The sequence below is a fragment of the Rhinopithecus roxellana genome, chromosome 7 (assembly GCF_007565055.1).
Source record: "Rhinopithecus roxellana isolate Shanxi Qingling chromosome 7, ASM756505v1, whole genome shotgun sequence".
Classification (NCBI taxonomy): Eukaryota; Metazoa; Chordata; class Mammalia; order Primates; family Cercopithecidae; genus Rhinopithecus; species Rhinopithecus roxellana.
In genome coordinates, this window is record NC_044555.1 from 34,737,287 (window position 1) to 34,762,388 (window position 25,102).

Sequence of the window (25,102 nt, forward strand, 5' to 3'; positions counted from 1 at the left end):
GTCCTTTTAAATATTAAACTCTTCACTTCCTCTCTCTACCTCCACCTGTGCGTCGCGCCTAACTTAGAACCGCCAAATCCCATTAAATCCCACCCTCACCAGCGACGCACGGTCTCCATAGGCTCCACGCACCGCTTTTGCAGTCCCCCATTGGCCGGTTTATTACCAGATGGCCTGTTCCCACGCCCTAGTCATCTTTGATATCCTCGGATTCCGTGAAGCCCCGCCCTTCTCTTCTCCCCTTTGGCCCGTCTTCTTCCACTCAGGCCCGCCCCTCCCCAGCTGGCTATTTGGTTGGCCAGCGCGCTTGCCACTTACGTCATTCACCCGCGCCACCCGGAAGCCGCGGTTCCTACCAACCGTTCTTACAGCTGGCGGCCCTGAGGTAAAGGCCGCGCTTGGGTGTCCCTGGGTGGCCGGGTCCCCGAGTTGGGAGGGGCGGAAGGCTGAATCCCCAGCTTGAGCCGGACAAGTCGATTCCCAGCGTTGAGAGGGTAGAGATGAACTGTGTGTGAGGCCAAACTGGAGCGGTCAACGTGGTCTTCCCCCTCCCCACTCCCCAGGAGCCCATCATGGCGACGCCCCCTAAGCGGCGGGCGGTGGAGGCCACGGGGGAGAAAGTACTGCGCTACGAGACCTTCATCAGTGACGTGCTGCAGCGTGACTTGCGGTGAGTGACAGTGGGGGGGGCGGGGCGTTTGGAATATTCCACGTGGTGGGTGGGGCGTTCAGAGTTAGGGCCAACCCTTTGGATTGGTGGGCGAGGCGTTCAGAGTCCGGCCCCGCGCTCCTTGGAGCGTGAAGTGGGGATGATATCCCGGGTGCAGTTTGGCTGGGACGTGGCGTTCATAGCAGGGGGCGTGTCAGCGCATGCGCGGGCGCCGATGTTTGACGGATTAGGGCTTGTTTTCTGGAACCACAGTTCTTAGGTTCGAATCCTGGCTCGGCCATTCTTCATCCTTGTGAATACGTCATACCTCGCCTTTCTGTGCCCTATAAACTTTTCTGTGAAATGGGGAGTTTTCCGGAACCTTCCCCATGCAGTGGTTTTGAGTTTTTCATATGTCCCATCTTTGTAAATAATTTAGTAGCATGGATGCCTGAAACATAGTAGAGGTTCAATAAGTATGAAGAAATATTATTGCAATTTTTGTTAATCTAAGCAAGAAGTAAGGTGTTCAGAACTAGGACTATGAGCGTCCTAAAAGGGATGGAGGATTTTTCTAGGGTGAGGATGGGACATTATGATTGGAGTTCAGTATTGGGAGTGTAGTAATAGTAATAATAGCTAACACGTATATAGAGAGTTTACCATTTGGTAGGCATTATTCTAGATGCTTTGAGTAAATGCTCATTTAATCCTAATGACTCTACAAGGTAATACTGTCATCTGTATTTTATAAATGGGGAAACCGAGTCCCAAACAGGTTACTTACTTGCCAAAGTCACACATCTATAAAGGACAGAGCCCAGATCCAAACCCAGGCAGTCTGACCCAGAGCCCAAAATTAACTTGTACACTAAAAAGCCTTTTCAGCTTTTTAGTCTCAGAGGGTCATGATATGAGGTATACTAGGAGGAATGGGGCTGCCTATTGGTCACCATTGTACTTTCATCCCATCAGAAAGGTGCTAGACCATCGAGACAAGGTATATGAGCAGCTGGCCAAATACCTTCAACTGAGAAATGTCATTGAGCGACTCCAGGTAAAGACTATGGGGTTGGGTATCATTTTTTTGGTGTGTGTGGGCAAGGGAGGGAAATGGGAAGAGAGACTCCAGAGCCAAACCTGTCACCTGACCTAAGAGTTCACCACTGACCCCTACCTCTTTTTCCCTGGCCGCACAGGAAGCTAAGCACTCGGAGTTATATATGCAGGTGGATTTGGGCTGTAACTTCTTCGTTGACACAGTGGTGTGAGTATCTACCTGCCCCTCTGAGCCCACAGGGTTCAGCTTACCCCTTCCCTCATGCAACATATATTTTTTTGAGTATCTTCTATGTACCAGGCACTATACAAGGTTTTATATCCCAGTAGGATATAAGCTAGGTGCTGGGGATGTGACAGTGAATAAAATAGGACAAAATCCCTGCCTTCCCAGAGCCTCAATTTGGGGAAGGGTGGGGAGCAAAACATAAACTCTGCTAAACAGTGATAAGGACTTCCCCCACACTTCCTCTAACCTCTCTTTCCTCAGCCCAGATACTTCACGCATCTATGTGGCCCTGGGATATGGTTTTTTCCTGGAGTTGACACTGGCAGAAGCTCTCAAGTTCATTGATCGTAAGAGCTCTCTCCTCACAGAGTAAGTCCATTCCATGAGGATAGTGTGTAAAAACACCACCATTTCCAGCACTCTTCTCCCTTTCCCCATGGCTGCCTAGAATGATACTTAAGGACTCATCTCCCTTCCTCCTCAGAGCTGGGGCTGAAGAAATGTGGTTGCAAAGCCCATGTATAGCACATAATAAGCATTCAAAAAATGATCTTTGTATCGTTCATTCATGCAGACATTTATTGGGAATCTTCTGTATGCCAGGCACTGTGCTTAGCAGTGGGAATGCAGCAGTGAACAAGACAGAAAAGTTCCTTGAAGGCTTACAATCTAGAAGGACTATACTGTTACACATAAATACAATTATGACCAGATCCATGAGGTCTCAGCCTGTTAGAATTGGTAACAAGAAAACTAGTTACCTGTGATTTCACTTCCTGCTAATTTTACTATTCATTCACTGTGTTCCTGCCACACTGACCTTCACATGCTTCTTTCAGCACCCCAAGAATGATCCCACCCCAGGGCAATTGCCGTAGCTGTTGTCTCTGCCTGCACTGCCCTTTTCCCCAGTACCCACATGGCTTCCTTTCTCCTCACTCATCTCGCTTAAATGTCACTTCCTCGATGAGGCCCTCTGTAACCTAACTTTAAAATCATAGCCCCTGGCATGCTTGATTCCCCTCCGTCTACTTTTTTTCCCTAACACTTATCACCCCCTAATATTTACTATGTAATTTCTTGCTTTCTCATATTGTCTCCTCCAATTAGAATGTAAGTTTTACAAAGGGGGAGATTTGGTTTATACCCCAGGTGACTAGAGTAGTACAAACATATAGTAGACACTCTGTTTTTGTTTTTAAGAGATGGTGTCTCGCTGTGTTGCCCAGGCTGGAAAGCAGTGACTGTTTACAGCTGCGATCATAGCATACTACGTCCTCAAACTCCTGGGCTCAAGCAATCCCCTTGCTTCAGCCTGCCAAGTAACTGGGACTATAGGCGCACCGCTCTGCCTGGCTTTATGTTTGTTGAAATAATTTGAAAGGGTATGCTGGATGCAAATTAAAGTGGTTATTGAAGCAGATATGTGTTGGTGGTGATGGGGAGAGAAAGTGTGGGCTCCAGTTGAGTTTAAGGCAGGAGTGTCCAATCTTTTGGCTTCCGTGGGCCACATTGGGAGAAGATTTGTCTTGGGCCACACATAAAATACACTAATGCTAATGATAGCTGATGAGCTAAAAAAAAAAAAAAAAAGTTGCAAAAAAAATCACATAGTGTTTTAAGAAAGTTTATGAATTTGTGTTGGGCTGCATTCAAAGCCATCCTGGACCGCATGTGGCCCACTGGTTGAGGGTTGGACAAGCTTGATTTACGGTTTTGTGCAGGGAAGGGCAGTTAGGAGCATAGATGAGGGATTTGAAATGTAGCTAGGGAAGGCCTCCCAGAGGAAGGGACATTTGAATCATTTGACTGAGTGAAGAAGCCATGGAGCTATCTGGGGAAGAGCATTCCTGGCAAGAGGAATAGTGTGCCTGGCATGCTAGAGAAACTACCAAGAGAGGTGAGCTTGGTTTCAATGGAATGAGCATGGGGGCACTGAGAAATACACTTAGATTAACAACATCTCACAAGTGTGAATACAATTGATCTAAACTTCTTTGTTGGTTACATTTATGTCTTCCTACATTCATTTTTTCCAGAGTTGCCTCCCTTAGGGTTTCAGTAATTTTTTTCTTTTCAAACCTTTCCAGTCATGGGAAGGACTAGCAGGTGTTAGTGGACCCAAAAGAACCTCAGACCTGCTGAGATTTCTGATTCTTGGTGTTCAGACCAATTAGCATATAGTTTAATTAAATGGCCTGCTTTCATGGTCAACACAATTCTGAACTGATGGTCATTTAGACCAAGTCTAGTTTGTTTGTTTTTGAGAAGGAATTTTGCTCTTGTCGCCCAGGCTGGAGTGCAATGGTGCGATCTTGGCTCACTGCAACCTCTGCCTCCTGGGCTTAAGGGATTCTCCTGCCTCAGCCTCCCAACTTGCTGGGACTACAGGCACCCACCACCACTCCCGGCTAATTTTTGTATTTTTAGTAGAGACAGGGTTTTGCCATGTTGGCCAGGCTGGTCTCAAACTCCGACCCAGGTGATCCGCCCACCTCAGTCTCCCAAAGTGCTGGGATTGCAGGTGTGAGCTACCACGCCCAGCTAAAGTCCAGTTTGTATAAGAAGGCTTTCCTTGTTATGTCACAGGATTTCTGAGCCTATCAAATAGATTTTAATTATTTTGAGACTCCATGTACTTCCCCAAAATGAAGTATTTAAATTGTCAGTGCCTGCCTCCCTTGCCTGGTCTTTTTGATATACTGACCTGGTCTATTAGTGTGATGAAAAATATGGTTGACTCTTACTGCTTTATTGTAATTAGTAGGACTGTCTAGAAGTTTGATTTTTCTAAGAGGTGAAGACTTGAGTCTATGTAGCTGGCTCTCCTCTTTAAAATATTTGGTTACATGGGATATACTTTGAACTAACTTTCTGGTCATTCCATGTGATCAAAAGTGTCAGTTCTTCCTGTTCTTAGTATATTTCTTTGTTTGGGAAGTAGAAAGGATGAAATCTCTGTGTATTCTTTCCTGGTGACACAGAAAGGAGTACGCATCCATATCTCATGAATAGACACGTAATTATAGAAGAAACAGCATAAAGGCTGGGCACGGTGGCTCACGCCTATAATCCCAGCACTTTGGGAGGCTGAGGCGGGTGGATCACAAGGTCAGGAGTTCAAGACCAGCCTGACCAAGATGGTGAAACCCTGTCCCTACTAAAAATACAAAAAATTAGCCAGGAGCGATGGCAGACGCATGTAATCCTAGCTACTCGGGAGGCTGAGGTAGGAGAATCACTTGAACTCAGAGGGTGGAGGTTGCAGTGAGCTGAGATCACGCCACTGCACTCCAGCCTGGGCGACAGAGTGAGACTCCATCTCAAAAAAAAAAAAGAAGAAGAAACAGCATAACTATATGACTATTCACACTGCCTTACATACTAAATCAGTAGTAATTTGCTTCTCCACATAGCAACAGCTAGCATTTGGTGAACTCTATTTTTCTCCCTTTTAAAGTGTTGAACTCATAGGTTTTCATAAGCTAAGCTGATACCATTAACTAATTTTGTTCTCTTTTTTGATGTTCAAATTGTCCCTTAGGAGCTGATCAGGTTCATTCTTCCGTTCTTTAAGCACTACCCCCAGAATATTCTTGAAAGTATTCTTGCTCTCTGGCAACAACACCCATACTTCATGTATTTCCTGTCCCTAAACATACACTCAACCAACTTCAGGTTCCTTTGAATGGAGTAATCACTTATTCATTCAGCATACGTTGGGTGCCTGCTCTGTGCCCCACATTGTTCTGGTCCTTGGGGATAGAGCAGGAAACAAAAAAGACCAAAATCTGCCCTCATACGGCTGACATTCTAGTCAGGGGAGACAAACAATAAATGAATGATGTAGAATGTCAGATGTTGACAGTGCTATGGAGAAAGCATATCATGGAGATCAGAAGCATTACCTGCAATGGAACAGTCGTGATTTTAAGAAGAATGGCTGACTGGATGTGAAGTGTGAGAGAGAGAGGAGTCCAGGTTTTTGGCTGAGCAGCTGGAAGGATGGAATTGCCATTATCTGAGATGGAGAAGATAGGGGAGGAGTAGATTTGGAGGGGAAGGTCAGAAGTTTAGTCTGGAACCTGTTAAGTATGAGGTACTTATTAAACACTGAAGTGAAGTTTTAGAAGATGTCATTAAAACTCCTAGTCAAGTTCAAGAGAGTTCTGGGCTAGAAATAAAAACGTGGGAGATATTGGTATATACATGAGTTCATACTACTTGTTTTTCCAATTTAACATCCTGTCTTATTGCTCTCTACTTTTCCAACAGTATTTAGTTTCATTTACCCCTCAAACTGACTCCTACATTGACAGCACAATAAAATCCACATTCCTTATCATTATATCAAGACCCTGCCTGATCTAATCTCCTCCTACCTCTTGGACCTTGTCTTACGCCACTTTCCCTCACCACTCACTTAATTTCTAACGCTCTGACCTCACTGCCTCTCAAACAGCTCTTTGTTGCCTCTTGGCCTTTTTGTGGAAAAGACTTTCCTACTGCTTAACCATTAGGCATTCTTCGGTTCCTTCTCATTCTTCATTCTTCAGAAAGGCCTTCCTTGACCCTTTATATCAATTAGGATTCTTTTGGGTGAGATCTGATCCAAACTGGCTTAGAGAAAAGGAGTCAACTGACTGGTTCATGTAATTCAACCTCCTTCCTCTGCCACAACCTTCCCTTGGCTCCCATCTCACTTAAGGTCAAAGCCAGGGTCCTTACCATGGCCTTGTAAGCTTCACACAGTCTGCCTCCCTCATTACCTCTCTGACCTCACCTCTTACGTTCCCCCTTCACTTATTCTCCTTCAGCCAGAGTGGCCTCTTGGCTGCACCTCAAACATGCCAGGCACACACCCACCTCAGTGCCTTTGTGTTTGCTGCCCCTTGTGTGTGGAACACATCCTCCATATAGCCACCCTACTCAAAATTCACTGTCTTTAAGTCTTTTTACTCAAGTGCTTCTCAGTGAAGCCATCCCTGAGCCCTTTATTTAAAATTGCAGCCCCCCAATCCCGTACTCCTTATTCTCTCATTTTAAAATTTTTTTATTGTAGTTAGAACCATCTGACACATCTTTTATTCCATCATTTTTTTTGTCTGTCTGTCTTTACAAGAATTTGAAGTCCATCAGGCCAGGAGTTTTGTTTGTTGTGTTTGCTGCTATCTCCCCAGTGCCTAAAATCGCCTGGCATACAGTAGGCATTTAATAATCTTTGAATCAGTGAAAACCAGATGGTGGCTTGGCACTTCTGCATAGGAGTGAGCCAGGTGGAAATCATCCAAGATATAAGTAGATCTTGAAGTGATAAGGAAGGGTCCTCCTCATACTCATAAGTGGGTCCCATTTTGCCCTTTGTTTCTTTTCTCTAGGCTCAGCAACAGCCTCACCAAGGACTCCATGAATATCAAAGCCCATATCCACATGTTGCTAGAGGTGAGAGCAGCTCACCCCACTACCAGACTCTGTGTTTAGGGTGGTGACCTGAAGAAGGGAGAGAGCGAAAGAAGAGAAGGACCATCTTTCCCTTTAAACTGGAGTCAAGGGAGGGAGGTCGGAGCAAGCCTGGGGGCGTAACCCAGACTCAATCTTTGTTCAGTCTCTTCTGTCCTCTTTTTCAGGGGCTTAGAGAACTACAAGGCCTGCAGAATTTCCCAGAGAAGCCTCACCATTGACTTCTTCCCCCCATCCTCAGACATTAAAGAGCCTGAATGCCTTTGAGTCACATGGCCCTTCTTTTTCCCCATAAACCCTGCTGGTTGCCACGGGGGCCTGTTCCTAGGGCACAAAGTTACTGAGAGACCCAGAGATCCAGTCTCTCTGTGGAACCTCTAAGATGCCCCAACAGTCCTGCCTCCAGCCTGTTGCCCGGCAGCATTTGCCAGTTGACCTTGTGCACTGCCCTCTCTCCTGTCATTTTGGCAACCTGGGCCCCCACCTCACCCTTCCATTCCTTTTCCTTGACACCACCCTTTGAATTGCCATAGAGAATGGGCCAATTCATGGTGGAGGTTTGTTCGTTCCAAAAGGGAACGAGGGCCCTAAGGTTTACCCTTTCACACACCCAGTCGTTACCCTAAATCCGTCTCAGCCCTACCTTGTCCTAGCCCCTGCTATTGTAAGTGGTTCCAGCTTCCAATAGGCACGGAGCTGGATCCCGCTCTCCCTAGTCCGGCCCCTATTCTAGGTTGAGTCCAGCCTCCGCCAATCAACGCAGAGCCAGGTTCCTCCCCTTTTTAACTCTGGCCACAGTTCAACTCTGCCCTCTGAAGGCATTGCGCTTCTGCCACTCAATGCTCCTTCGTGTGCCTGACAGCCATCCTGCCCTCCTACCTCCGCTGTGTTCTAAATTCGTCTTCTACCCAGCTCTATGGTCTTCTCTAACCATAGAATTGCCCTGCCCGCCTACGCGGAGCCCAGCCCGACCCACTCCCGCCGGCTGCTACGCCCATTTCTATACAAGTCCTGCTTCCGCTGAGCAGCGTGGCGTGCGGCACCACCCCCTTGGTGTTTTGGCAGGGGTCTAGGAGTCCCTCATCCGCCAATCAGAGATAAACAGGGCTACCCACCCCCGTCCTTGGAGGCTGTCTTCCATCAATCCCGTGTAAGCCAATCAGTGTGAGGCAGCCCCCCGCCCCCTACACACACGCCCCGAACCTCGGCAGTTGCTCACAGTCCGTCAGTCCTTGAGCCAATCGGCGTAGAGCACCGGGAAGGCCGAACGCGCCTCCTCGGGACTCCAGGGGCCGTGAGCGTTCCATCATTTCCGCTTAGGCCAATCACGGCACAGCTCTGTGGGGAAGGGCCCGTCCCCCAACCCCCCGAGGCCTTGCGGCCGATTAATAGCGCTTTGGCCAATCAGCGAGCGGCGGGACACTGGGCTCCTCCTCCCCGGGCCCACGTGAGCTGTAGGGAAACGCAGGGGCGGCTTCTAGGTGCTGCCGCCGCCACCGCCACCGCCGCCGCCGCCGCCGCCACCGCCACCGCCACCGCCGCCTCGGAACCCAGGCCTGGGGGGCGGTGGGGCCGCGTATGGAGCCCCCGCCCCCCGGAGCTGCCAACATTGCCAACGCCACTGCCACGCGACACACAGGTGAGCTCTGGGCCTGGAGGGTGGAGGGCCCCGTCCGTGACCCCACGTATCCTTCCCGCCCCCGCGCAAAGGATGTGGCTTGGCCGGTGGCCTGCTGGTGTTCGACTCCCCGCCGCCACCACCACGGCTGGTGGACCTGCGTGTGGCATTGCTCAAGCCCTTCGTCCCTTGTAGTGGATCTGACCGTGGCCTAACCTCCCCCTCCCGTTGTGTAATGGATCGGTCTGCGTGCTTATGTTTTTCCCCACGCCAACTTAGGGTGGACTCGTCCATAGGCTTTCCCCCTACCCCCACCCGCCCCCCACCCACCCCCACTTATAGGGAGCCAGCCTGTGACAGTGTTCAGCCCCCTTAATAGTAGGTGTATCTGAGTGTTTGGATTTCTCCTAGCCTCAACTTTCAGAAGACCCGTCCGTGGCCTTGTTTATTCCACCCCTTCTGTACATTGTAGCGAAATCAATCCGTGGCGCCGCACCCCTCCGCATCCCTCTTTAACAGTGAGTCTACCTGAGTTTGTATTCCTGTCTCCTCCATTCCCCCAATGCATCAGTCCATGGCTTTTTTCAGAACCACCTCCCCCCCGCCCCCCCCACCACCACCATTTTATAGTGGATCAGTCTTCATGTTTGGATTCACGTCCCTTTAGCTATCAGTCCATTGCCCTATCTGCCCTCTCTTTTTCGTAGATTGTCACTCTAGCCCTTGGGGTTCTCTCTTATTTTTAATAGTGGGTCAGTTTAGTGCTTTATATCTCCCTATTTTCAGTAGCTCAGTCCATAGCCTTTTCCCTCTCTGCTTTGAATCAGTCTGTGTGATGGCTTTTCTCTCCCTTCACTGTGGTGCAGGAGTCTGTAAGGTTTTCTGCTCCCCTTCCCCTCAGGTGATGAGCCTCATCACCCCTCCCTTTGCAGTGGATCTGTTCATTGGCCTTCCTCCCCCACACCCCTGTATGCTTGCACAGTCCCCCGCATACCCTCCCGTGAGTCCAGTGCTTTGTAATTGGGGGAAGGTCGGCCGTGTACTTTCAATTTCCTTCTTTTTTTTTCCCTTCCCAGAAGAGAACGTGCTGATCCTCTTTTCCTTGTGTAGCAGTGTATGGCCTTGCCTGTCCCTCACCTCTTAATAGTGGGTCAGCCTGATCACACTAGTAACCACAAAGACGTTCTGCCTCACTACAATAAGTGAATACATTAGCACCAGTGATGAGAGTAATGCCAGTAGGAGCTAGCGTTTATTGAGCACCTGCTGTGTATCAGGCAGAGTGTTTCATATGAATGAGTTCCTTTAATCCTCACCACAACCCCATGAGATAGGTAGTGAGCGAGCTGGGCCATAGGGAGGTTAAATTCCTTACTCAAAGGTGGCCCAGGAAGTACTCAGGACACAGGATAATTTTTGAGGCTCCCCTCTTAGACCCCATCCCACCCCACGTGAGGCCTCAGTCCTTAAAAACCAAATTAGTTCCCACCTCCAAGCTTTTGTTCTTGCTGTTCTCTCTGCCTGCAGAGTGGTCTTCATTCCCCACCTTCTCTCAGCACCCACCCACCCCCCAATCCCAGCAGCTGTGTGACCTTCGATGTGTGATTTAACCACTTCCTCTCTGTGCCTTTTTCTTCATTTGTGAAATGGGGGATCAGAACTAGAATCCCCTCCAGTGTAAATAAATATTACCTGTGAATTAAAGGTGAAACAAGTAACCTTTCTAGCATTGCCGCCTATACCTTCCCACCCCCTTACTGTGCTCCAACCACACTGGCTCCACCACACAGCTCCTCAAACATAGCAGGCATGGGCCAGCCTCAGGGCCTTTGCATTGGCTGTTCTTTGTGCCTTGAACACCACCCCCGGATCTCTGCATGGTTCCTTTCAGCACTCTGTTCAAATACCAACCTCCAGAGGATGTTTACCACACTGTGGTGTGTGGAATGCAGTATAAAAAGATACATGTATCAAAGATGTTTCTAAGAATGCCAGTTTATATATGAGTAAGGATTTTCCTCCTTTTCAAAAGGATGTGTTCACAAGACTGAGGTATGTAATATGCTCTGCAAAGTTACAAGTATAAAAGCTGTTTCTAAGAGTGCTAGTTGTATATGTGAATAAGGACTGTGTTGTTGCATTGAAAGAATGTGTTCACAAAACTGTGGTGTGTAGCTGGGCACGGGTGTGCACCTATAGTCCCAACTACTCTGGAGGCCGAGGTGGGAGGATTGCTTGAGCCCAGGAGTTCCAGGCCAGCCTGGGCAATATAGCGAGATCCCTGTCTCTGAATAAAAACCAAAAAATAACCACTGTGGTGTGTGTAATACACTCTTCTAAAGGCACAGGCATAAAAGATTTTTCTAAGAGTGATTTGATTTTGTTGTACCTGGGTAATGTTATTTCAGTAAAGATTGATTGTCACACCATGGTGCTTGGAATATACTATACGAAGGCACATGTATAAAGAAGAAGTTCCTAACAATGCTACTTGTAAAAACAAAAAAAGTCAACCCCTCCCTGGCCATCTGAAGCTGCACACCCAGCAGGGCTCAAGCCAGGTCCCTGCTTTGTCTCGTTGCCCTTTATCACTGTCTGACACACTGTGTGGGTTGTTGTCTCTCTCCACATTAGAATGTGAGTCCCATGAGGACTCAGTTTTTGTCTGCTCATTCACTACTCTGTCTCCAGCAACTGAAAATGTACCAGGTAAACAGCAGATGCTCACTAAGAATTTATCCCATGAATAAATGGGAAAAAGATAATTTCAGACACCAGCATAGGGGTCAGATGGGGAAGAAGAAGGGATATGAGAGCTAGTTAGTTGGGACTGTTCATGCAACCAACCTTTACTGAGCCCCTCGTGAGTACCAGGCACTCTTCTAGGTGCTGGAATGTGGCAAGGAACGAAACAGGCCGAAATATCTGTGCTTGTGGAGCAGACATTTATTAAAGTTGGGGAGGCCGGGTGCGGTGGCTCACGCCTGTAATCCTAGCACTTTGGGAGGCCGAGGTGGGCGGATTGCCTGGGCTCAGGAGTTCGAGACCAGCCTGGGCATCACGGTGAAACCCCGTCTCTACTAAAATACAAAAAATTAGCTGGGCATGGTGGCGTGTGCCTGTTATCCCAGTTACTTGGGAGGCTGAGGCAGGAGAATTGCTTGAACCTAGGAGGCAGAGGTTGCAGTGAGCCAAGATTGCACTCCAGCCTGGGTGGACAGAGTGAGACTCTGTCTCAAAAAAAAAAAAAAACCAAGTTGGGGAGACAGACTATGTGAACAAAATAAATAAGTTAAATTAGCATAGTAGACAAATGCTGAAAAGAAATAATGAAATAGGGCAGGTAGGAATCGAGTACTGGGGAGTGGTTGAAATCTTAGGCACAGGGAAGATGACTCTTGAATTAGGGCCTCACGGTGAAGAGGGAGGGAGCCTTAATGTCTAGGGGAAGAGCATAGCAGGCAGAAGGAAGTGCCAGTGCAAAGGCCCTGAGGTGCGATGGTGCCTGCCATGTTCAAGGAACATCAAGGTGGCCAATGTGGCTGGAGCAGAGTGCGGGGAGGGGCAGAAGGTGAGGTCACACAGGTGACTGGAGCCAGATAGTGCAGGTCGAGGTGATACATAAGATAGGATTGCAGGGGCAGGGGGAGAAGGATGACACACTAGCTAATAGCTAATAGCTGTGGAGTATCTACCACACATCAGAGGCACTTTTTTGTTCAAATACCAACCCCCAAAGGATGTTTACCACACGGTGGTGCCTGGAATGCAGTACAAAAAGATATATGTATCAAAGACGTTTCTAAGAATGTCAGTTTATATATGAATAAGGATTTTCCTCCTTTTCAAAAGGATGTGTTCACAAGACTGAGGTATGTAATATGCTCTGTGAAGGCACAGGTATGAAAGCTGTTTCTAAGAGTGCTAGTTGTATATGTGAATAAGGACTGTGTTGTTGCATTGAAAGAATGTGTTCACAAAACTGTGGTATGTAACTGGGCACAGAGGCTGAGGTGGGAGGATTACTTGAGCCCAGGAGTTCCAGGCCAGCCTGGGCAACATAGTGAGATCCCTGTTTCTGAAATAAATAAATAAAAAAAAATAACCACTGTGGTGTGTGTAATACACTCTCCTAAAGGCACAGGCGTAAAAGATGTTTCTAAGAGTGATTTGATTTTGTTGTACCTGGGTAGTGTTATTTCAGTAAAGATTCATTGTTACACTATGGTGTTTGGAATATGCTATACAAAGGCACATGTATAAAAAAGTTCCTAACAATGGTACTTGTAAAAAAAAAAAAAAGTCAATCCCTCCTTAAGTCTTTTACAGAAGTATTTTACAGAATTGACACATTTAATCCTCACAGAAGCCTTGGAGGGTACGTGTACTTTTGAGAATATTTGACTTTGAGAGTAAAATATCCCCATTTTACAGATGAGGAAAGAGGCACAGAGAGGCTGAGTAACTTGCCCAAGGTAACCTTGAGCCAGAATAGCCAGAACAGGGGCAGAGGAACATAAGGCTGAAGACCCAGAAAGAACAGATTTGCAAGAGCAGGCAGGTTATTTGGCACCTTTGATCACGCAGAGGAAGAATGAATTCTTCCTGGAACGTGATGATTGTGTAATTGAGTCCATGAAGTGAGGGAAGAGCTCCCCTGAGGGGAGAGCAGCCCGTGCTTACCCTCAGAGGTTGGAACTGTCTCGGAACGGTAGATAGTTCAGGGTGGCTACCTCAGAGCCTTTGTACACGCCGTTCACTCCGCCTGGAGGCCCTCCCCCACAGAGGGCAGCCTGGCTTGCTACCTCCCCTCCTTCAGGCCAGGTGTCCCTTCCTTGGGGAAGAACTCCTTGCACACCCTGTGTAAAACAGCATTCCTGTCACTCTCTAGGATCTTACCCTTCTCTGTTTCTCTTCATGGAGAACTGGTGGTGTAAGGTGGCTAGGATTGCTCACTAGAGCCATACCACTTATGTTTTGAATTCCGGCTCTGCCGACTTCTAGCTGTGTGACTTGGGCAGGTTACTTCTCTGTACCTCCATTGCCTGATGTGGAAAATGGAGGAAATGATAATCCCCACCCTTTAATGGTGGTTTGAGGATTCAGTGAGTTAAATGATTCAAAGAGTGTACAGCACATGGTAAGCATCGTATGCCTGGCTTGCATTTTCAAATTATTAAAATGTATTCATAGCATACCCGTAGGTGTCTGACAGGCCTCTGAAACTGACCATCTCCAAAACTGGCGTGACCCCCCTCAAAACTTACTCTCCTGCGAGGCTCCCACCTCAGCTGACCACAATGCTGTCCTTGTGGGTAATTAGGCCACAAACCTAGACTCACCCTGGACCCTTCTCTCACCTCCCCCAGGCATGCTATCTGTCAGCAAGTCCTATTCTGTGTTCAGGCTTTCTCCAGAACCCAGCCACTTCTCGCCAGCCCCACTGCTACCACCATCGTCTACCACAGTGGCCTCTTCAGCCCCGATAGTCTATTCTCCTCACAACCGCCAGGGGGATCCTGTTAAAATCTCAGTCACAGCCTGTCATCCCTCTGTTCACAACCCTCTCGTGGCTCCTGTCTCACTCAACGTCCTGACAACGCCCGAAAAAGCCTGGCTCAGTCTGGCCCCCGTCACTCTGTTCACCTCTCCCGCTGCCTCCCTGCTCTCCCCCCAACCCATGCCGGCCTCCTCTCCCCATGTCACCTACCAGTCTCCAGCCTTGGGCCCTTCACACTGGCTGCCGCTTCCACCTGGCTCGCTGCTCTCAGATACTCACGAGCCCAGTTCCTTCACTTCCTTCAGGTCTCTGCCCAGTTGTCCCCTCCTTGGTGACTACTCTCCCCTGACTCTCCATGTGAAAGTAACAACTCTCCCCTGCCTGATTTCTTTTCCCATAACCCTTCCCACCATTCAACGCACTCTTGTACATGTTTGCCTTGTTTCTCACCTGCCTTCCCTGCTAAGATGTGAGCTCCTCTGGAGCAGGGATTGTTGTCTGTTTCGTTCTCGGCTGTATCCGCAGCACCTGGCCCACTCACCAAAAGCTTGCTAAGTGAAGGAAATGGAAAGAAGTAAACATATCCAAGCAAGGCAGATTGCTAGAACTCTTATGAGGGGTCAAGTGGGAGAAATTACAAAATACAAAGCCGTATGTGCTATTGAAGCTGGAAGCCCACCGTGACCTTTCACTCAGCTGATAGGTTCTGTTGCAGCTGAAAGAGGAACTGGTAAAATTGCCTGTCTTTGCCACCAGGAGTCACTCTGAACTCTTTGGGCTTTTGAAACAAGCCTGCCTGCAAAACAAATTCAGTGAGGTCTCTGGTGACAGGACTCTCTAATCGGACACTTCATGGCTTTGTGACTTGTATAATTGAACAGGAAGCTCATGTTTATTTCCAGTTTGCTCTCAGGAAAGAAAGCACTAATGGGGTGACAGGGAGGATCCTGTTCTTTGAGGGACATGCTAAGAGGGAGCAGTTGGTGTGAGGCTCCATTTAGTCTAATGGTGAAATGCTTAGCCAACTGGAACCTGACTGCCTGGCTCCAAATGCTGGCTCTGCCACTTGTGGACTGTGGAAGGTACGTAGACATTTGTGCCTCCACTGCCTCATTTATAAATTAATGACAGTAAGACTACCTACTTCTCAGAGGCGTAATAAGGGATAAATGAGTCAAAGCCCATAAAAAAAATATAACAGTACAGGTGTATATGCCCTTACCCAAAACCCCTGGTGCCAGAGGCGTTTCAGAATTTCGATTTCTTCAGATTTCAGAAAGGTAACATGATGCATATACGATGTTACATAACACCCCTTAGTAAGCTCTGCAATCGGCTGTGTTCATATTTATGCAGCAAAATGTATGAACACTCTCACACTAAGCGAGAATCAATAAAGACCAGAAAGGGCCTTGTTTCATTTCAAATCAGGTTTTGCTGCCAAAAGAGGTATAAGAAGCTTTCTGCTTTTAGAGCATTTTGGATTTTGGAATAGCAGATAAGGGACTATGAACAAATCAGAAACTAATATTTAGAGCTTATCATATACCTCAGGCATATAATATTTAATCTATACAATATCTCTATGAACTAGGTATTGTTATCCCCATTTTAGCAATGGGCATATCATTATCCCTGTTTTACATATGAGACAATTGAGGTACAAAGAGGTTAAAGAATATCAGCCAAGCGTGGTGCCTCATGCCTATAATCCTAGCACTTTAGGAGGCCAGGGAGAGAGGATTGCTTGAGCCTGGGAGTTCAAGAACAGCCTGGGCAACGTAGTGAGACCCCATTTCTAAAAAAAAAGAAAAAGAATATGCACAGGGTCACACAGCTAATAAGTGGCAGAACCAGGATTCAAACACTGGCAGTCTGGCCCTAGTGCCTGGGCAGTTGTCCAGCAGGTCATATTGCCTCTGCTTAGAACAGTGCCTGATGTGTATTAAGCTCTCAATAGATGTTAATTATTGCTGTCATCGAGAAAGAGAACATTCAGGGCCGAACGTGGTGTCTCGCGCCTGTAATCCCAGCACTTTGGAAGGCCAAGGTGGGAGGTGGGTGGATCACTTGAGGTCAGGAGTTCAAGACCAGCCTGGCCAACATGGTGAAACCATGTCTCTACTAAAAATACAATAATTAGCCGGGCGTGGTGGTGGGTACCTGTAATCCCAGCTATGCGGGAAGCTGAGGCACGAGAATCACTTGAACCTGGGAGGCAGAGGTTGCAGTGAGTCAAGATTGTGCCACTACGCTGCACTCCAGCCTGGGCGACAGAGAGATACTCCATCTCAAAAAAAAAAAAAAACAAAAAAACAAAAACAAGAGAACATTCAGGGATAGTAACAGGACAGAGAGATCAGGCGTTCAGTTTTAGGACAGCTTCATAAAGGAAAGGACCTTCAAGGTGGGACTTGAAAGATGAGAAAGACTGCTAGGCAGAAGAAGGAAGCCCCACGTGGAGTGAGCAGCCTTTGCAAGGCTCTGGCAAAAAAACCTGAAAAACTTAACATTTATATGGTAGAAGATACGGATAATGCTCAAATAAAGGAGATGGAACTAATTTTCTATTCTTGCTGTAATAAGTTATCACAAATTTAGCTGCTTAAAACAACATATTTGTGGCTGGGTGCAGTGGCTCACGCCTGTAATCCCAGCACTTTGGGAGGCCAAGGCGGGTGGATCACAAGGTCGGGAGTTCGAGACCATCCTGCCTAACACGGTGAAACCCCGTCTCTACTAAAAATACAAAAAAATTAGCCGGGCGTGATGACGGGCGCCTGTAGTCCCAGCTACTCGGGAGGCTGAGGCAGGAGAATGGCGTGAACCTGGGAGGCGGAGCTTGCAGTGAGCCGAAATGGCGTCACTGCACTCCAGCCTGGGCGACAGAGCGAGACTCTGTCTCAAAAAAAAAAAAAAAATTTTTTTTTTAAATAATGAGTTATATTTATACCTGTTATACCTGTTGACCTGAGGAGAATTTTGAGAGTCCACAGAAAAAAAAAATTGTTATAGGTCAGAAGTCCCACACTGGTCTCAGTGGGCTGAAATCAAGGTATTGACAGGGTTGTGTTCCTTCTGGAGGCTCTAGGGGAAAATCCATTTCCTGCTCATTCAAGTTGTTGGCAGAATCCAATTCCTTGAGGTCGTAGGACTGAAGTCCCTGTTTCTTTAGTGTCTGTCAGCTGATGGCCATTCCCAGCTTTAAGAGGCTGCCCACAATCCTTGGCTCTGAGCCCCCTTCCTTCATCTTCAACGCCAACAATGGCAGGTTGAGTCCCTCTCACATTTTGAATCTCCCCTGCCTCTTCTGTCATCACATCTCTGAGCTACATTTCTTTCTTCATCATCTGCTTTTCAGAGCTCATATGATTAGATTGAATTTAATCAAATAATCCAGAAATAATCTCCCTGTCTTAAGGTTTGTAACCTTAATTTCATCTGCAAAGTTCTTTTCTGCTATGTAGTATAAATAACATACAGGTTCCAAGGATTAGGATGTGGAGCAGGGGTGGCATCATTTGGCCTACCACAGTCTGCCCTCTGATCGCCACAGATTCACATTTGTCCCACATGCAAAATACATTCACACCATCCTAAGATACCCACGAGTTGTATCCCATCACAGGGAGCATCCCAAGCTAGACTGGAGAGCTAGAAGTTAGTCTGGGAATGTTTAGGGAATGATGGTAGGGTTTGAGGACAGAGATGGAGAAAAGATGACAAAAAAAGGAATCCTCCTCCCACTGACCTCTGCCCCTCCTATGTCCACAGCCTCTCAACTCAGCTGTTTGCTCTCCAGGTACCCCTGGGATGGCGTGAGCACTCCCCCAGCGATGGACCCATCTGTGACGCTGTGGCAGTTTCTGCTGCAGCTGCTGAGAGAGCAAGGCAATGGCCACATCATCTCCTGGACTTCACGGGATGGTGGTGAATTCAAGCTGGTGGATGCAGAGGAGGTGGCCCGGCTGTGGGGGCTACGCAAGAACAAGACCAACATGAATTACGACAAGCTCAGCCGGGCCTTGCGGTACTACTATGACAAGGTACAGTCTCTCAGACCAGGGCTGGGACCCCCCCTAACATTTATATCAGAGATTTTATTTTGTTGTAATTGCCATAGCTATGACTTTGAAAACAATGTTAAAATTTATCAGTTTTTAACCCATCCATTGGTACCGTCAGGCCAGTATTGGGCCCCTAAGCACTATCTCACCTACTTTCTTGTCTTACTGCTTTGGCAAAAACCATCATTGCATTATTGATACTGACTCCTACTCCCACTCTGAGATTCCCCAAAGTGATTCTGCCCTGCCATGCACATTTCATTTTCGTGTCATATTCCTATAGCCAACATTTTGAAAACACGGTTAATAATGGCTGGTCCTCATTCTGTCCTCTGGAAGCCCTAGACCAGTGCTGGGCTTCCCTAGTTATTTCATAGTCTTCTCTTATTCCAGAATATCTCATATTCCTAGAATCAAAACCTCCCTGACAGTATTATACCAACTTTTGCTTACTTTGTCCTCTGGGACCCCAACATTTTTAACCAATTATTTTCTTCTCTTATTCCTTAAGCTAAAACCTCTGCAACTACATGTTTAGTACCAACTTCCACACCCTATCTTCTTAAATTCCCAGAGCAGCACTGGTCTACCCCAATATTTATATCAATTGTTTTCATTATCTTATTCCTACAGCTAAAATTTAAAATTTCCCCCATTCTGCCCTCTCAGACCCCCAGGCCACTGCTGGGTTTCCCCTCCCCCCAATATTTATACAAGTTATTTCATTTTCTTTTTTTTTTTTTGAGACGGAGTCTCGCTCTGTCGCTCAGGCTGGAGTGCAGTGGCCAAATCTCAGCTCACTGCAAGCTCCGCCTCCCGGGTTTACTCCATTCTCCTGCCTCAGCCTCCAGAGCAGCTGAGACTACAGGTGCCCGCCACCTCGCCCGGCTAGTTTTTTGTATTTTTTAGTAGAGACGGGGTTTCACCGTGTTCGCCAGGATGGTCTCGATCTCCTGACCTCGTGATCCGCCCGTCTCGGCCTCCCAAAGTGCTGGGATTACAGGCTTGAGCCACCGCACCCTGCTAAGTTATTTCATTTTCTTATTCCTTCTGCTGAAACTTCCCAAACAATATTCATGAATATCCCTTTTTGTTCCTCTTTTGAGAAACACAGGCCCACCCTGTGACATATCTGACCAGCACTAAGACTTCCACAGAATGCCCTAGTGCTCCCACACTCCTCTTGCCCGTGCCCCCCAGAACAGCCCTGGACCTATGCTGCACACCCTTCATAGTTTATGGCATTTATTCCATTTTCATATTTTATTCCTTGAGCTCAACCCTCCAGAACAATATTAGTAATGAGGCTCCCTCACTCTGCCCTCTGGGAACACTAGGTCATCTCTGAGACCCACCAGACCTGAAAAACCCCAAACATGCTCTGTGACCCACCCAAGCCAGCCTTGATGTAGGCCCTCTCCCAATATTTATACCAGTATTTTTAATATTCTTGTCTAATTGCTGTTAGTTACTTCATTTTCTTACTGCTTTAGCTTCAACCTCCACAGTGGTATTAATAATGAGGCCTCCTCACCCTCTCCTCTGCAGTGACCTTGCCCTGTTCCACTTCTGTGTCATTAGCTTCAAATAATCCTCTGTATTAGTAATTCATCACCCCATCCATCTACATTAATTTACTTTCTTCCAACATTTATACCAGTTACTTCATTTTCTTGTCTTACTGCATTTGCTAGTCTCCAAAACTGTGTCCTGACAGTCACCCACAAGGCCTGGCCCTGTGAACCCCTGGTTCTTGGAGCCAAGAAGACTTGCTCCCACACCTACTACCTTCCCTTCACGGGCCCCATTGTGAAGAGGAGCCACAGTGTGGAGGGGGTGGGAAAATCAGATAGATGGACCTGGAGAGTGACAGAGGGAGGCTTGGAAAGGGGTGGATGGGAAGGGGCTTAAAGAAAGAATTGTTGTGGAGAGAAGAGAGAAAGGGGAGGAACTGGGGAGGGATATAGATAAGGGGAATCTAGGGGGAGAGGAAATGGGCTGATAGGCTGAGAGGGGAACTTACAGAGGAGGGACAGGAAAGCCAGAGAGGGGCAATTGGGAAGAGAGCCACTAGGATAAGAGAAACACCACTCCACCCCCACATACACACACCCTTCCTCCAGCCTGCCCCTTTCCTCTAAGGCCCTCTGTTCCTCTCCTCCCTTTCTAGAACATCATCCGCAAGGTGAGCGGCCAGAAGTTTGTCTACAAGTTTGTATCCTATCCTGAGGTCGCAGGGTGCTCCACTGAGGACTGCCCGCCCCAGCCAGAGGTGTCTGTTACCTCCGCCATGCCAACTGTGGCCCCTGCTGCTGTACATGCCACCCCAGGGGACACTGCCTCTGGAAAGCCAGGCACACCCAAGGGTGCAGGAATGGCAGGCCCGGGTGGTTTGGCACGCAGCAGCCGGAACGAGTACATGCGCTCGGGCCTCTATTCCACCTTCACCATCCAGTCTCTGCAGCCACAGCCACCCCCTCATCCTCGGCCTGCTGTGGTGCTCCCCAATGCAGCTCCTGCAGGAGCAGCAGCACCCCCCTCGGGGAGCAGGAGCACCAGTCCAAGCCCCTTGGAGGCCTGCCTGGAGGCTGAGGAGGCTGGCTTGCCTCTGCAGGTAAGGACTGGAATATAGAAATTCAGTAAGAGGAGGCAGTAAAGAGGAGGGATGTGTAATCCCCGGATGATGAGGGAGGCTGGTAGAAGAGACATAGTGCTCCTGTTAAAGGAGATAATGGTGGAAGGAAGAACACAGACATCCTCTTAGAAGGAGGGGTGGGGCAGAGAGCTACACAAATCCTGAGACAGAAAGGGGAGAATACTGTGCTACAGTTAGTAGCTGCCGAACATGTAGGTGCCCGAAATATATTTGTTTAATGCACTAGTTCTCACACTCTAGCGCTCATCAGAATCACCTGTAGGGCTTGTTAAACCACAGATTGCCGGGCACACCCCCAGAGTTTCTGAATATGTGGGGCTGGGAAGGAGCCCAATAATTTGTATTTTTAACTTGTTACCAAATGAGGCAGATGTTGCTGGTTCAGAGGAAGGTAAATTTTTGAGAACTACTGTTTTAATGAATGAGGATGGTATCCCTCAGATTCCTACCTGCTTCAGGTTGTCTTACCCCAAGTCCCCTGTCCCGTAGGAGGACTTGCCCCAGAGGAAGCCCTACTTCCTTGATGAAGTCCTATGTCCTGTTGGAGAACCTGCTCTGATGTGTAGTCTTGCCCCCAGTACCAAGTGCCACTTTCCTGGGGAAATCACTTGGTACTGGGGGTACCCACAGGAGAATCCTTTGGCCCCAACAATCCTTACCCTCTTTGTACCTGCTCCTCTCCCAGGTCATCCTGACCCCGCCCGAGGCCCCAAACCTGAAATCGGAAGAGCTGAATGTGGAGCCAGGTTTGGGCCGGGCTTTGCCCCCAGAGGTGAAAGTGGAAGGGCCCAAGGAAGAGTTGGAAGTTGCCGGGGAGAGAGGGTTTGTGCCGGAAACTACCAAGGCCGAGCCAGAAGTCCCTCCACAGGAGGGCGTGCCAGCCCGGCTGCCCGCGGTTGTTATGGACACCGCAGGGCAGGCAGGCGGCCACGCGGCTTCCAGCCCTGAGATCTCCCAGCCACAGAAGGGCCGGAAGCCCCGGGACCTAGAGCTTCCACTCAGCCCGAGCCTGCTAGGTGGGCCAGGACCCGAACGGACCCCAGGATCGGGAACTGGCTCCGGCCTCCAGGCACCTGGGCCGGCGCTAACTCCGTCCCTACTTCCTACGCATACATTGGTGAGTGCCTGCGGAGGGGTGGGATGGGTGGATGCCAACCCCAATGGGACTGGCATGTGGCGGGTGACTAACAGGAATCAGAGGAGGGCGAATGTGGTTGTCCCTGAAGAGGGTGGAGCCTTCGAGTGTGATTGACTGGGCTGACGCTGGACTGGAGGGATAGGGTTTGATTAGTGAAGGGCAGGACTGGGGACTTTTGTGGGTGGGACCGAGGGGCTTTCTGTGGTACTGTTTCTGGGTTGGGGTGTGGCTTAAGGAACCTGAGCAGGGCTTTTTGGTCTGGGATTTGCATATGGGATTTCACGGGTGGGACATGAGTTAGAAGTTGACCCTGAGCTGCTGGGATGGTGACTTGAGAGGTTTGAGAGCAGCATTTGGATAGGGTCTTGTGGGTGGTCTTGACCAATGAGGTCTCAGTAACTGAGGGTGGGCTCTCGGGAATAGGGAGTGGGGGGTGTCTACGGAGTTTGAGAGATGGTAGGCGTAGCCTCCATAGTTACCATCTAGGTGTGTGCACTTTGGGGAGTGACCTTGGGAGTGTGAGTGGGAAATCTTTGGTGGGGCTAGGCCCAAGTCCCTTCCAGCATCCCACATCTACTCTCTACTCACTTGAGCTCCGACCACCCTCTCCCCACAGACCCCGGTGCTGCTGACACCCAGCTCGCTGCCTCCCAGCATTCACTTCTGGAGCACCCTGAGTCCCATTGCGCCCCGTAGCCCGGCCAAGCTCTCCTTCCAGGTAGGATCCTCTTTCCCCATTTTGGACAGGGTGAGAGACCCAAGAATGGCCCCCATCTGTGACCTCTCCCTCTTTTTACCCCCAGTTTCCGTCCAGTGGCAGCGCCCAGGTGCACATCCCTTCCATCAGCGTGGATGGCCTCTCGACCCCCGTGGTGCTCTCCCCAGGGCCCCAGAAGCCATGACTACCACCACCACCACCACCACCCCTTTTGGGGTCGCTCCATCCATGCTGTCTCCAGCCAGCCATCTCAAGGAGAAACATAGTTCAACTGAAAGACTCATGCTCTGATTGTGGTGGGGTGGGGATCTTTGGGAAGAATTACTCCCAAGAGTAATTCTCATTATCTCCTCCACAGAAAACACACAGCTTCCACAACGTCTCTGTTTTCTGTCAGTCCCCCAGTGGCCGCCCTTACACGTCTCCTACATCAATGGTAGGGGCGGTTTATTTATTTATTTTTTGAAGGCCACTGGGAGGAGCCTGACCTAACCTTTTAGGGTGGTTAGGACATCTCCCCCACCTCCCCACTTTTTTCCCCAAGACAAGACAATCGGGGTCTGGCTTGAGAACGACCTTTCTTTCTTTATTTCTCAGCCTGCCCTTGGGGAGATGAGGGAGCCCTGTCTCCATTTTCAAATGTGAGTAGAAGAGTTAGTTTGTTTTGTTTTATTATTCCTGGCCATACTCAGGGGTCCAGGAAGAATTTGTACCATTTAATGGGTTGGGAGTCTTGGCCAAGGAAGAATCACACCCTTGGAATAGAAATTTCCACCTCCCCAGCCTTTCTCTCAGACAGCTTATCCTTTTTCAACCAACTTTGGCCAGGGAGGAATGTCCCTTTTGTTCTTCTTCCCCCTGAAAAGCCATTCCTTTGTCTGCCAACCTCCCTGGGGTCCTGCCTGTTTCCTCCCAATGGAGGGTTTTTTTGGGGGGTGGTCCCCGTCTGGGGGGCCCCTCCAGCCAGTTCTCCAGGTCTCCCTGTCTCTCCCCCGCTGCCATTTTGATAGTATAATCTATTTTTAAATGGGGCTTTTCAATAGGGGAGAGGGAGTCATCTCTTCCTATATTTGGTGGGGTGGGTGGGAAGGAAGGGATTTGGGGGGGAATCTTCCTGCCGCCTCCCCCCTCCAAGTGTTTATTTTTGATACCAAACGTGTATTTTCAGTTCCCTCCCTCCCAGCCCCCCAATTTCCTGCGGGCGGGTACAAAGGACCCTTTCAATGTCCCTGGAGTTGGGAGGGAGGAATGGGGGACATAAAGCCTGTCCTGTCTCTATTCTAGGCAAAAGAGAGTGGGTTCAAAAGACTCCTGGGCTCACCTGTTAGCGCTGGCCCAGCCCAGGCCTCGGGACCTGGGGGTTGGTGATTTGGGGGACGGTGCTACACTCGTCTCCACTGTTTGTTTTACTTCCCCAAAATGGACCTTTTTTTTTTCTAAAGAGTCCCAGAGAATGGGGAATTGTTCCTGTAAATATATATTTTTCAAAGTGATGCTGGAGGCTGCTGGCACTTTTTCTCTGATGTAAGGACTAGCTGAGTGTGACAAGCATGACTGTGTGGAGGGTGTGAGGCAGAGGTTGATCGTGAGAGAAATGGTGTGATGGCGTGTGTGAGAAACAGTAGTAGGGACTGCATATTGGTAACTATGTGTGTGTCAGAGATGTGGAAAGCTGTGATTGTGTGTGAGAGAGTACAGAAGTTGTGACCACAGACTTGATGGTGTGTCTATGTGGGAAATCGCGGCCGTGTTTCAGAAAATAACTGATCCTGGACGAGTAGTCAAGGTACTGTACAAGAACCTGTGATGATATGCACAAAATAATATCTACGAGAAGAGAGTGGAGACTGCAGCCCCATCAGTATTTGATGGTGAGCAAGACAGACTGAGTGACCAAAACCACATGTGAGAGACTACGTGGGCATGAAACTACAGTAGAGGTTGTCAGGGATTGTGGCAAAGATTGTGTAGGTGACAAACCTCATTATAGGCGACTCAACGTTTGAGA

At 48.6% G+C, this 25,102-nt stretch overlaps 2 protein-coding genes across 2 annotated transcripts; both read left to right on the forward strand.

Moving 5' to 3' along the window:
- Positions 1–262: 262 nt before the first annotated feature.
- Positions 263–7,664, forward strand: UXT (ubiquitously expressed prefoldin like chaperone). Its single transcript, XM_010366138.2, has 7 exons — positions 263–385; positions 564–670; positions 1,625–1,706; positions 1,849–1,916; positions 2,199–2,306; positions 7,316–7,379; positions 7,565–7,664. The coding sequence occupies exons 2-7, from the start codon at positions 573–575 to the stop codon at positions 7,616–7,618; spliced, it is 474 nt and encodes a 157-aa protein (XP_010364440.1). The 5' UTR covers positions 263–385; positions 564–572; the 3' UTR covers positions 7,619–7,664.
- A 1,162-nt stretch (positions 7,665–8,826) lies between these two features.
- On the forward strand, positions 8,827–24,588 carry ELK1 (ETS transcription factor ELK1). The gene is made up of 6 exons (XM_030934378.1): positions 8,827–9,036; positions 18,318–18,561; positions 20,753–21,196; positions 21,924–22,355; positions 22,993–23,094; positions 23,180–24,588. The coding sequence occupies exons 2-6, from the start codon at positions 18,352–18,354 to the stop codon at positions 23,276–23,278; spliced, it is 1,287 nt and encodes a 428-aa protein (XP_030790238.1). The 5' UTR covers positions 8,827–9,036; positions 18,318–18,351; the 3' UTR covers positions 23,279–24,588.
- Positions 24,589–25,102: the final 514 nt, after the last annotated feature.

Excerpts from the sequence above, each read along its gene's own strand:
- UXT (XM_010366138.2), top strand. The coding sequence starts at position 573 with ATGGCGACGCCCCCTAAGCGGCGGGCGGTGGAGGCCACGGGGGAGAAA. Across the intron at positions 671-1,624 it reads GTGCTGCAGCGTGACTTGCG|AAAGGTGCTAGACCATCGAG; the intron begins GTGAGTGACAGT and ends TCATCCCATCAG. Across the intron at positions 7,380-7,564 it reads ATATCCACATGTTGCTAGAG|GGGCTTAGAGAACTACAAGG; the intron begins GTGAGAGCAGCT and ends CCTCTTTTTCAG.
- ELK1 (XM_030934378.1), top strand. The coding sequence starts at position 18,352 with ATGGACCCATCTGTGACGCTGTGGCAGTTTCTGCTGCAGCTGCTGAGA. Across the intron at positions 18,562-20,752 it reads TGCGGTACTACTATGACAAG|AACATCATCCGCAAGGTGAG; the intron begins GTACAGTCTCTC and ends CTCCCTTTCTAG. Across the intron at positions 23,095-23,179 it reads CGGCCAAGCTCTCCTTCCAG|TTTCCGTCCAGTGGCAGCGC; the intron begins GTAGGATCCTCT and ends TTTTACCCCCAG.